The 13,539-nt window shown below is 37.6% G+C and overlaps 1 protein-coding gene across 1 annotated transcript in view; it reads left to right on the top strand.

Moving 5' to 3' along the window:
* The window catches only part of LOC149806261 (uncharacterized), a 112,612-nt gene that overhangs the window by 78,854 nt on the left and 20,219 nt on the right, over window positions 1-13,539 (top strand). Inside the window, exons 16-18 of the mRNA XM_089951204.1 lie at window positions 692-818; window positions 4,500-4,668; window positions 12,995-13,130. Of these exons, the coding sequence (XP_089807330.1) occupies window positions 692-818; window positions 4,500-4,668; window positions 12,995-13,130 (432 nt within the window). The remainder of the gene's footprint in view (window positions 1-691; window positions 819-4,499; window positions 4,669-12,994; window positions 13,131-13,539) is intronic.

The following is a 13,539-nucleotide window of genomic DNA, read 5'->3' as shown; positions in this document are numbered from 1 at the left end:
ATGAGTAGAGGTTATACCTAATGGTAATCCCTATGTTATACTGGCAGGAGTAGAGGGGTTTACTTCCTAATGTTATTCCCTATGTTATACTGACATGAGTAGAGGGGTTTACTTTTCCTAATGTTATTCCCTATGATATACTGACAGGAGTAGAGGATTTCCTAATGTTATTCCCGGTGTTATACTGACTATACTGACAAGAGTAAGGGATTCCAAATGTTATTTCCTATGTTATACTGAGATGAGTAGAGGTTATACCTAATGGTAATCCCTGTGTTATACTGGCAGGAGTAGAGGGGTTTACTTCCTAATGTTATTCCCTATGTTATACTGACATGAGTAGAGGAGTTTACATTTCCTAATGTTATTTCCTATGTTATACTGACAGGAGTAGAGGGGTTCCTAATGTTAGTCCATATGATATACTGACAGGAGTAGAGGGGTTCCTAATGTTATTTTCTATGTTATACTGACACTGGTAGAGGGGTTCCTAATGTTATTGTGATTCGGTAAGTATCCTCATAGAAACCTAATTTTCTAACAAATTCCTCTCAGCAGTTTTGCCATGTATGCAGGGACGTCTGTGTTCTCTGGTCACATTTCATATGTATTTATGCAAGATATATTCTCGTTATAAGATGTACATAGTTAGAAATTCCATGTGATAATACATATATCAATATTGTTTCAGCTGAGTGTGGTAGAATCCCTGTGTGTTCCACCATTTGCTCACGACAGTGTTCTGGCTAAAAGGGCTCTGGAACTACTCAGGTCGGGTCACAAGACAGATATGACTTTTGAAATTATTCTTGCACAGGGTGAGATATTTGTTTATTGTAATTCTTAGATCAGAACAAGAGTTGTTTTTGTACCCTACTACAACGGATTTATAACATATAGTGCTACCTTTGTCTATCTGTCTGTCTGTCCTCAGTTCATCTGTATCTAACACCATAGTTAAGTTTTGTGTTAGGTAAGTTTGAGGCATTGTGATGGGTCATCTATGTTCAATGAACAATTTGTATTTTTTGATTTAATTTTAATGTTGGAAGTTAGAAGGGTATGGTTTATTAGTGGATAGGATAAGTAGAGGGATCACTATTGACTGGCTAACAAACAGATTTGACATTTGAATTTATTGACTGGCTAACAAACAGATTTGACATTTGAATTTATTGACTGGCTAACAAACAGATTTGACATTTGAATTTATTGACTGGCTAACAAACAGATTTGACATTTGAATTTATTGACTGGCTAACAAACAGATTTGACATTTAAATTTATTGACTGGCTAACAAACAGATTTGACATTTGAATTTATTGACTGGCTAACAAACAGATTTGACATTTGAATTTATTGACTGGCTAACAAACAGATTTGACATTTGAATTTATTGACTGGCTAACAAACAGATTTGACATTTAAATTTATTGACTGGCTTAACAAACAGATTTGACATTTGAATTTATTGACTGGCTAACAAACAGATTTGACATTTGAATTTATTGACTGGCTAACAAACAGATTTGACATTTAAATTTATTGTTGGTGTGATATTTCTTTCTTTGTAGTTATATTTTCTGAATGGATGTTGTTTTTCTATGTGTTATAAGCTTGCTTAATTTTGTTTTAAGTTTTATGGCACAGCCACACAAGTAGATAATTTAGTACCAAGGTAATTGGAGGTAAAGTGCCTTGTTGAAGGACATGCCATGGTAGTCAGACAGGACTGATCAAGTGGTAAAGTGCCTTGTTGAAGGACATGCCATGGTAGTCAGACAGGACTGATCAAGTGGTAAAGTGCCTTGTTGAAGGACATGCCATGGTAATCAGACAGGACTGATCAAGTGGTAAATTGCCTTGTTGAAGGACATGCCATGGTAGTCAGTCAGGACTGATCAAGTGGTAAAGTGCCTTGTTGATGGACATGCCATGGTAGTCAGACAGGACTGATCAAGTGGTAAAGTGCCTTGTTGATGGACATGCCATGGTAGTCAGACAGGACTGATCAAATGGTAAAGTGCCTTGTTGATGGACATGCCATGGTAGTCAGACAGGACTGATCAAGTGGTAAAGTGCCTTGTTGAAGAACATGCCATGGTAGTCAGACAGGACTGATCAAGTGGTAAAGTGCCTTGTTCAAGGACATGCCATGGTAGTCAGACAGGACTGATCAAGTGGTAAAGTGCCTTGTTCAAGGACATGCCATGGTAGTCAGACAGGACTGATCAAGTGGTAAAGTGCCTTGTTGAAGGACATGCCATGGTAGTCAGACAGGACTGATCAAGTGATAAAGTGCCTTGTTGAAGGACATGCCATCGTAGTCAGTCAGGACTGATCAAGTGGTAAAGTGCCTTGTTGAAGAACATGCCATGGTAGTCAGACAGGACTGATCAAGTGGTAAAGTGCCTTGTTGAAGGACATGCCATGGTAGTCAGACAGGACTGATCAAGTGGTAAAGTACCTTGTTCAAGGACATGCCATGATATACAGGACTGATCAAGTGGTAAAGTGCCTTGTTGAAGGACATGCCATGGTAGTCAGACAGGACTGATCAAGTGGTAAAGTGCCTTGTTGAAGGACATGCCATCGTAGTCAGTCAGGACTGATCAAGTGGTAAAGTGCCTTGTTGAAGAACATGCCATGGTAGTCAGACAGGACTGATCAAGTGGTAAAGTGCCTTGTTGAAGGACATGCCATGGTAGTCAGACAGGACTGATCAAGTGGTAAAGTGCCTTGTTGAAGGACATGCCATGGTAGTCAGACAGGACTGATCAAGTGGTAAAGTGCCTTGTTGAAGAACATGCCATGGTAGTCAGACAGGACTGATCAAGTGGTAAAGTGCCTTGTTGAAGGACATGCCATGGTAGTCAGACAGGACTGATCAAGTGGTAAAGTGCCTTGTTGAAGAACATGCCATGGTAGTCAGACAGGACTGATCAAGTGGTAAAGTGCCTTGTTGAAGAACATGCCATGGTAGTCAGACAGGACTGATCAAGTGGTAAAGTGCCTTGTTGATGGACATGCCATGGTAGTCAGACAGGACTGATCAAGTGGTAAAGTGCCTTGTTGAAGGACATGCCATCGTAGTCAGACAGGACTGATCGAGTGGTAAAGTGCCTTGTTGATGGACATGCCATGGTAGTCAGGCAGGACTGATCAAGTGGTAAAGTGCCTTGTTGAAGGACATGCCATCGTAGTCAGTCAGGACTGATCAAGTGGTAAAGTACCTTGTTGAAGAACATGCCATGGTAGTCAGACAGGACTGATCAAGTGATAAAGTGCCTTGTTGAAGGACATGCCATGGTAGTCAGGCAGGACTGATCAAGTGGTAAAGTGCCTTGTTGAAGGACATGCCATCGTAGTCAGTCAGGACTGATCAAGTGGTAAAGTGCCTTGTTGAAGAACATGCCATGGTAGTCAGACAGGACTGATCAAGTGGTAAAGTGCCTTGTTGAAGGACATGCCATGGTAGTCAGGCAGGACTGATCAAGTGGTAAAGTGCCTTGTTGAAGGACATGCCATCGTAGTCAGTCAGGACTGATCAAGTGGTAAAGTGCCTTGTTGAAGAACATGCCATGGTAGTCAGACAGGACTGATCAAGTGGTAAAGTGCCTTGTTGAAGGACATGCCATGGTAGTCAGTCAGGACTGATCGAGTGGTAAAGTGCCTTGTTGAAGAACATGCCATGGTAGTCAGACAGGACTGATCAAGTGATAAAGTGCCTTGTTCAAGGACATGCCATGGTAGTCAGACAGGACTAATCAAGCACCTCTGTTGACTTGCAGGAGAGCACATTGTTCCCATTCAACATCACATACATGCAAAAACATACAGTTTGATGAATACAGTAATACCTCAAACATTCTCGAGGTTGGGTTCCAGAACCAGTTGCGGATCAGGAGGAATCGCAAATGTTTGGTACGAGTCACTAAAAATACTAATAAATGCTTATTTCTAGGGTTTAAACCCTAAATATGACCGAAATCATGCTCCCAAAGCACTTTAATTTCATTTAAAAGTTAGCTTAATACATTACCCTTAAAAAGAGAAATAAATGGTTGACGTAAAAATAGAGTACAGTATCGCCTAATGGGTATTTGCCACACTAGCGCATTTACAGTACGGTACATGTATACTAATATTACCCCTATACTAATTCATTGGCTGCCGTTTTCTTTTGCACTCACAGTGTACCAATGAAAATTTCGTGAATCCATGAATTCGCGACTCCAGAAACGCAAATGCACGAGGTATTACTGTAATTTATTATTTGGACTAATAAATATGGTCAGGTAAATACACTTAAATCTGTATATTGCTTTCATTTTGTTATGACTCAACTTATGGTATGAATGATGTTAAGGTTAGAATTGTGTGCAGGATTTCTGCATGATTGGTTTCAACCTGTCATTTTCACTGGAAATCAAGTAAGAAAGACTGATGGAGTGTTTTCAAATTTGGGTGTCAATTCTATATTTTATGTGATTTGCAGATGTTGGTGACACTGTGATAGACCACACTGGCTGCGAGACAGTGGAGAGGACCGAGCCTGATAGAGATGTGGAGGTCACCTACATTCCTGCCCACTGTGTTGTCATAGCAACCCACTGTGAATGGTTCAAGAGGGCACTTCTCAGTGGAATGAAGGAATCCATAGATAAGTAAGTTTCTCTTTCAAATACATTCCCCAATCACATTACGTTAGGAATATTAGCCTACTACCTTGTGAATCCAGCCCTACTAAAGATGAAAATTGTCTTATCCTGTCTACTTTTAGATAGACAAAGGGAAGTTATTATTGCCCATTACCTCCCCTTGATACCACCAGGTGTTGCCAGTTTTTAGCTTTGCTGTGTGCTGAGACACACAGTGCAATAGCCTCTGACAATCCAGCCCATTTCTGTGTTCCTATGGATCCATCCAACGTTTATTTTACATTTATAGTCAATGTGCTGCAGGTTGTATTCTTTATTTTACAGTTTCTGCCAATTTTTGAGTGTTTTGTCACTTCTTGGGACTTCATATTGTAGGACCACCGTCCCACCACTCTATCGTTGACCTTACACAAGATCATTACCATTTAGTGTACACTTGACTTTATTCGCTCACTTCGTCCACAATGGAGCTGTTAATAACATAATTCTGAAGTGCTGCTTGATAATTATGCTTAATTTATCCGTCTCTCATGATGCTTTGATAGAATTATGGTTTAATTATTTACTAAGCATGCAGCATAAGTTTTAAACAGGGCCATAGGTTTCACACTTCACCCATCTGTTAATTACAACAGTGTTTTTAGCAACCTAGTAATTTCAACACATTACTAGTTTCTGTGACCTGTGTTGTTTCAGCATGTATCAATTTAACATTCTACAGGTCGCTTCAGAGCATAAGGAAGTTTACCATGACTCCTTTTTTGTTTATGTTTTATATACATGCCTTCTGTTATGCAGTTCCTGTAAGATGGGGTTACAGTAGTGGTTTTGTTTCAGCGATGTCATTCTGCCTCCTTGTCAGATGGGACGAGTATGCCATTAGTCTCACAGAGACAAGTTGTGTAAACGTCACTTCCTCCTGGTCAAGGATGGAAAACAAGGCCTCACCCCTCAAGTCCTTGCTTGGATGGAGAACAAGGCCTCACTCTTCAGGTCCTTGCTTGGATGGAAAACAAGGCCTCACCCCTCAAGTCCTTGCTTCATGACGGAAGTGGGTTATATGCTCAGCGTACTCTGAGATTTCTCAAGATCAGTCACTTCATGAGGATTACAGCTCACGAAATTAGAGCCATTTCTTTGAGCCTCTCTTTCAACTGTAATGTTTCAATCTGAGATATAATAGAAGCTGTTGGCTGGCATGCAGAGTCAACCTTATTGAGTTTTTACCGCTGTGATTTAGCATTGTAGAGACAAACGTTGGATCTGGTGGTGGCGGTGGCACAGATGGCCTTCAGATCAAATAAACCAATCAACACAGCCCATCAAATAGACCAATCAACATTGCCCATTTACCTTCACTGGATTTGCCAGTGAAAATTTTGGTAGGTGAGAAGATCTCAACTTCATCTTCTCAGCCATATATATATGAATCCCAGATCAAGGGATCTTGGGCTGTGTTGCTTGGGTCATTAGGAAAATAGGTTATCTTTCATATGGGGAATTCAGCCACTCGACTCCAGGAGGTTACCCAAGGTAGAGGCTGGATGCTCAGCATCCCCCCCCCTTCAGTTACTTATTCTCATAACGTCATGTGATTGGGGAATGTATTCAAAGGAGCAAGCAAATTTTTTAAGTAAATTATGCATCTCTAAGGATACTTACTCAATCACATTACTTAAAAAGCCTCCCAACCACCCCACCATGCGAGCATCCACATTAATGTCTCACTCAGCTAAAAACTGGCCACACCTGGTGGTATCAAGGGGAGGTAATGGGCAAAATTTAATGCCCTTTGTCTATCTAAAAATAGACAGGAGAAGACGATTTTTGTCTTTACTAGGGTTGGATTTGCGAGGTAGCAGGCTAGTATTCCTAAGGTAATGTGATTGGATAATTATTCTCGGAGAAACATAATTTAGTTTAAAAATTTGCTTTCTCTAGGATGATGACAAAGTGTCTTCTCTGTTCATAACCACATTTCATTCCATATGGAATTTGGTCTATACTTAGAGAAACTTCTATAAAACACTTTATCACAAGTCATCATATAAACGTTCATATTTCAGAGATGCCTAAATTAGATTGGAAAATTTTGAGATTTTTTTTCATTATAACTTTAGTATTTTAAGTGCGAAGTTTGTTCATGTAGTTCTCTGAACACTGGCAGAAATAATTATCTCCTGATGCACTCCATTTGTCATTTACAATTGTCCTTTTATGCACTCCATTTGTCATTTACAATTGTCCTTTGATGCACTCCATTTGTCATTTACAATTTTCCTTTGATGCACTCCATTTGTCATTTACAATTGTCCTTTGATGCACTCCATTTGTCATTTATAATTTTCCTTTGATGCACTCCATTTGTCATTTATAATTGTCCTTTGATGCACTCATAATTGTCTAACTTCAGTCTTGATGCATGTGAGTTCTGCTACACTTTCATCATGAGATTTTGTATCCTTGTCATCAGTGGCGCCTTTGTCTCCTTTTATCAAGTGGCTGTATCCAGTGGCTTCTATGTTTTGTTTGTATCCATTAGCTTTATATTGGTTGTATCCAGTGGCTTCTTTATCTTGCTTGTATCGGATGGCTTCTCTGTCTTATTTTGTATCCTGTGACATCTTTGTCTTGTTGTGTTTAATATCTTCTGTGTCTTATGTGTATCCTGTGATGTCTGTGTCTTGTTGTGTTTAATAGCTTCTGTCTTGTGTGTATCCTGTGATGTCTGTGTCTTGTTGTGTTTAATAGTTTCTGTGTCTTGTTTGTATCCTGTGATGTCTGTGTCTTGTGTTTAATAGCTTCTGTTTCTTATGTGTATCCTGTGATGTCTGTGTCTTGTTGTGTTTAATAGCTTCTGTTTCTTATGTGTATCCTGTGATGTCTGTGTCTTGTTGTGTTTAATAGCTTCTGTGTCTTGTGTGTATCCTGTGATGTCTGTGTCTTGTGTTTAATAGCTTCTGTGTCTTATGTGTATCCTGTGATGTCTATGTCTTGTTGTGTTTAATAGCTTCTGTGTCTTGTTTGTATCCTGTGATGTCTGTGTCTTGTGTTTAATAGCTTCTGTGTCTTATGTGTATCCTGTGATGTCTGTGTCTTGTTGTGTTTAATAGCTTCTGTGTCTTGTGTATCCAGTGGCATCTGTGTCTTGCTTGTTTCCAGTGACTGCTTTATCTTGTTTTCTGAAATGTACAGATGTACCTTCCACAAGCCTGGTTCCCTAAAGCTTTCTATTTTATATATAAACAATCTGCTAATATTGGCCACATTGCCAATGTTTCAAATTTCTATACAGTGTTGCTTGCTGTCCCTTACCAAAGATCTTTAGGTTTTAAAAAATAGTCCAGATTATTTGATCTTGAAAATATTAGCCAAAAAATGTATTTTTCATTCACATTTGTGAAAAGGTAATCTTTGAGAAATGATTGTCTTTCTTCATAGTGTCTCTGGTCATTTAAATTTGTCTATTACCTCACTAGCTCAGCTCATGTCAGTCCCCCCCCCCCAATATATTTGGAAAGGAATATCATCTATGCTGTTTTCATAGCATAAGATAAATAGTTTGTATATTTAGTTTCTTGCTATGTTCTGTGATAGATGATGTGGCAAAGTGCACTTAGTTATAACTCTGTCTGTCATACATGTAGGTTATAACTCTGTCTGTCATACATGTAGGTTATAACTCTGTCTGTCATACATGTAGGTTATAACTCTGTCAGTCATACATGTAGGTTATAACTCTGTCAGTCATACATGTAGGTTATAACTCTTTGTTATACATGTACATCATGTTGTACACCAGCTGTCCTCTGCCATTCACAGCTACTAGCTACATCATAGAAGTTGTACTTCTGAACAGATATTGTGTGCTTATTAGAATGGAATGACTTTTAACGTCTCAGGGGAGTTAGGACAGTGTCTCTGGATATTAATGACTTTTAACGTCTCAGGGGAGTTAGGACAGTGTCTCTGGATATTAATGACTTTTAACGTCTCAGGGGAGTTAGGACAGTGTCTCTGGATATTAATGACTTTTAACGTCTCAGGGGAGTTAGGACAGTGTCTCTGGATATTAATGACTTTTAACGTCTCAGGGGAGTTAGGACAGTGTCTCAGGATATTAATGACTTTTAACGTCTCAGGGGAGTTAGGACACTGTCTCTGGATATTAATGACTTTTAACGTCTCAGGGGAGTTAGGACACTGTCTCTGGATATTAATGACTTTTAACGTCTCAGGGGAGTTAGGACAGTGTCTCTGGATATTAATGAATTTAAACCAAAAGGCTGTTGCACTTAATGGACTATTAGTGATATTTCTTAACGAGTTAATACGGTTTCTGATTAAATGTGATAGATACCACCCTATTTCTGAAGAGGTGTGCATGCTTACATTTCTAGAACATAAATTGGATTATGTTTTGATGAGGATATTAGGCATCATATTGGCTGTGCTTGGTGTGGAGGCATTATTTATGAACACATCTTTCATAAAAAGAAAAGAAAATATATTTTTATATGCCCATCTTTATGGATTACACTTGTTTGGTACATTAAAATAAAAAGCAGTATAAAGTTGTGTTTTAGCTGTACACATATAAATTAGAGAATATTCTAAAAAAGAAGACTTCTGCATAATAGTTAAATTTAATTTCCTTATTTTCTATTTATAGCAGATTAATATGACATATTTCCAAGAAAACAGATGGGTTTGTTCAATTTAAAACTATGTCTCACCAATTCATTATATTATTTTGAGAAATATTTAAGTAGCGGACCAGTCTATACTTTTTACAAAAACAGAACAGGCTTTATCAGTGTGCTTCACTGATGTTATATGAATGAAAAATGTTTGAGGAGATGGATCTTTAAACATGTCAGATCAGAAAAAGTACAACTCATTAGTGCTTTACAAATTTAAAAGAAGAATATAGGAGTGATGTAATACAGCACTCTGATTGGACACATCATGTTCTTTGCAGAATTTGTGGACTTGACTGCATGATCATTCAGTACAAGCTAGACATGTAGACTAGTTAAAGTGAGTGTTCTATATAAATAAGGTGACCTGCTCCAGCTCCCAGTTAAAAGTAAAAATAAATACACATTTTTCATACTATTTCCTGTAATTATGGCATGTAATATATAGCTTACACTTTTTATGTTGAGATTACACTTTTTTTGCCACTTATATTAGAAATAATTTCACTTACACCTATCTGGGAGTTGGCATCTATGATGTTGCCTTTGTGGCATTGTTTTTCATCTCTTAGCATTCTGGGAATGAAATTGACCTCTGTGTCCACTTGTACATCAAGAGGTTCCATTTTACTGGTATATGCCGGTATTTACCTATAACTTTTACCCCTATACCGGAAGAAGATATGGCTGTCAGTATTTATGTACCGACAAACTGTCCGACATGTTTTAAGTCTTAAACGTTAAAAGTCTTAGCATGAAAGTGTATCAGAGGCTGACTTGTTCTATTCGTATAGTTGTAGCTCCATATCCCTGCAATTTTTGATCAGCGATTGTCAGCAACAACACAGCGCCAGAAGGAGAGTCAGCTTATCTCTTTGATGGATTGCAAGGGTTGATGGATTTCAAGGTGAAATAATACAATTAAAGCATTCCTCATAGACATTAATCCAAGCAGTCACTTTCTGCTTCATTCCGTTTGCATTGAAGAATCTGTAATCGTGTCACAGCAATTGACAAGTTGAATTGTTTTAAAAGTACTGGGTGTTATGGAGTTTATTGTTTTGGATACCATTGATGCTTGTATTTACTCTTGTTCAAAACAAACTAATAACCAAGTGTTGTTTGCTGGGCGTTTTGGTTTTGTCCTGGATTTTGCCAGTTTCTATTTATAGCTAAGTCATGTGATCTAACCTGCTGAATCTGATAGCTTTCATTCATACCAAGCCACTAAACCTAAACATTTTATGTGGTGCATAGAAACATATCCACTATTTAACTTAATAATGAACTCTGAGTCAAAGTTGTTAATTGTGCACACATGCCAACCATTAGGCTTTTTGCATAATTATTACATTTTTTTCACTAAATTATGCCTTACGCATAAATGTATTCGGATTACACATTTTCGGTATGTCCCCTTCCCCAGAAATTAATGATTTGTTTTCTTATTTATATTAACATCCATTAATCTTTCAGACCATATTCTAGAAAAGATGGCTTCTATGTAACTACAACATAAGAGTGTGCTTGTCCGTCCTTGCATGCACTTTCCTAACAGTATTATGTTCTATTTATAACAGCTGTCCTATTTCCAAGAAACATTCTGGTTTTATTTTCAAACTTTTGACCTCAGTTTCTATTTATAGCAGCTGTATGGCTTAGTTAGGAGAGAACAGACTGGTTTTCTAGTTTTTAATTTTTGCTTGCAGATTCTTTGTGCTAATTCATATCTGTTACCGAACCAGTCTGTAGGTATTTGGTGCTAAAAGTTTAGTCAGATTTATTCTAGTAGATGTGTGTGTTCGAGCAAAACGTTTTTCAGATAATTTCATAGATGGATTAGAAAAATACAAAAAACTGATTCAAAGATGAATACATGAATTACACAAAACAGCATTCCATTCTAGGGCATCTTCTCGCATAATGCAGGCTGTGTGGAAAGGATTTTAATATTGGTCATGATGGTAAAACAAAAAAACCTTGAATTAGCTCGTTTTACAAACTCCAGTACTAAGGTAACTTGTAACTTCTTTTTTAAAGTAGAACTAATAAATGCAGATGTGTTATTTACCGAGTTCTTAATAGAACATGGACTACCCCTAGCAGTAGAAGACTACATTGGTCCTTTGTTCAAATGGATGTTTTCTGATTCCAAAATTGCAGAAAATATGCATCTGCAAGAACAAAATCATCTAATATTGTTAGGTCTTTAGCAGACGATATTTCGCTCAAAATTGCAGAAGCCATGAAAGTTGGGCCGTTTAGTATTGCAACAGACAGGAGCAGTGATTATGATGACAAAAAGTAGTACCCAGTATGTGTAAGAGACTTTGACAACAAAAAGGGCAAAGTCAGAGTGCTCTTCTTTCATTACCAGAATTAACAGTAGATTCCACTGGAGAAAACATTTGTTATTTGCTTGATAATGCTTTGAATAAACATAAATTGGCAGAACTGTATGGGGTTTTCAGCTGATAATAAATCAGTGATGAATGGAATTCATAAAGGAGTTGCATTCTATATTTTGAAAAATGTCTCCATATCAGGTTTTCCCTGTCATATGATTCACCTTGCTGCAGGAAAGGCTGCTGATAAATTAGAAGGAGAACCCCATAAGTATCAAGTTGGCTTTCAATCTGACAGTGTACTTCATGCAGACAGAGTTGATGTGCAATGGCACCTTATTTCCCAGCTAAAAGATACAATAACTGGAAGATACACATTTCCTCTTCTTTGTCAGGTTATGAAAGGAATATTGGTTCTGTACCATTCTAATGCTGACGTAGAGATTATTCAGCATTGTTAGCAAAAATAAATCTGAATTCAGATCCAGGCTCTGTAACCCAGCACTTGGTTCTCTACTGGTGTGCAAAACATTCATTATCTCAGCTGGTACAAAGTGTTTTGAAATGCAATATGAGAGACTGTTGCTTTTTAAAGTGCTATATATGAAAATTTGAAGCAGTAATTGATGTTAAAAGACTAGAAGGGGTAAATAAATCATTTTGTATATATACTTACAGAATTTTATTATGTTATATATGGATTGCTCTTTTTCTGCTCGGATTACTAATTTTGTCCATGGATTACACTTTTTCCTTGCCAGGGGTTGGCATGTATGATTGTGTATAAACTAAGTTGGTGACCGACATTGGAAATGGATTACACGATGGTTTGCTCCACACAGTGTAACAAATTTTTATCCTGTCTGTCACTCAGTAAATTTTCAAGTCAGCATCATTAAATGTAGCTAAAACTAGCCAATTCATTTAAGGACTTTCTACAAAACCAATTGGGTATTTTTTGTTACATTTGATGATGTTTACCTGATAATTTACTGAGTCACAGATAGGATGAAATTCGCAATGCTGTGTGGAATGTGGTGTTGACTTGTGACGCTGTCCATTATGAATGCAACTTATGTAAAGGTCAGAAATGCATTCATTTTCTTACTCTTATTTACAATTTAATTTTCTTCTCTCTGTGCAAGTGATTGACCATGCATTGATGAGATTTGTTGTTTAACATGTAAAATTTGTTCTTGTACCAGCTTTTTCCAGCGCAACCCTAGCAGAAACACTGGTATGTGTAAATCTATTTAAGTTAATGAAATATGTGCATCTGTTTTCTAGGAAGATCACAGTTCATGATACCAATCCTGATCTGTTCCGGGTGTTCCTTGAGTACCTTTACTGTGGTCAGATGGAGACCAATGAATTATCAACAGAACAGCTGGTGGACATCATGACCCTTGCTGACCGCTACCATGTAAGTTAGAATTCATGCACTCTCCTGTTTGTTGTAAGAATCGCTAGTTGTGACAGGTGGTTAGTCTGTATGTCCATCATTTGTACAGCCTTGAAAAGTCTTTGAATTTAAAAGATAGCCTTTAAAAATCTTTAAATTCATCCTGGATTTGAAAACTACTTAAATTTTGACAATTGGCCTTAAAAGTCGTCTAATTTCATATGATTAGAGCTTCCATCCATAAAAAGAATTATATCTGAAGCAGATAAAAATTTTCTTTCATAAACATGAATTTGCGCACTTGGAAAGCAATGATGCGTGAGAACTCCCGCAAAATAATTTCAAGTCATGCATATGAAATGTACTCTGCGCAGTATACAACTTTATTCAACCATTCACCCTTAAAGTACTTGCAGAAATGGTAAAAATG

Source organism: Sinohyriopsis cumingii, chromosome 2 (genome assembly GCF_028554795.1).
Source record: "Sinohyriopsis cumingii isolate HCF-2022 chromosome 2, ASM2855479v2, whole genome shotgun sequence".
NCBI classification, from domain to species: Eukaryota; Metazoa; Mollusca; class Bivalvia; order Unionida; family Unionidae; genus Sinohyriopsis; species Sinohyriopsis cumingii.
The sequence above is the reverse complement of the archived record's forward strand: the minus strand, read 5'-3'. Positions and strand labels throughout refer to the sequence as shown.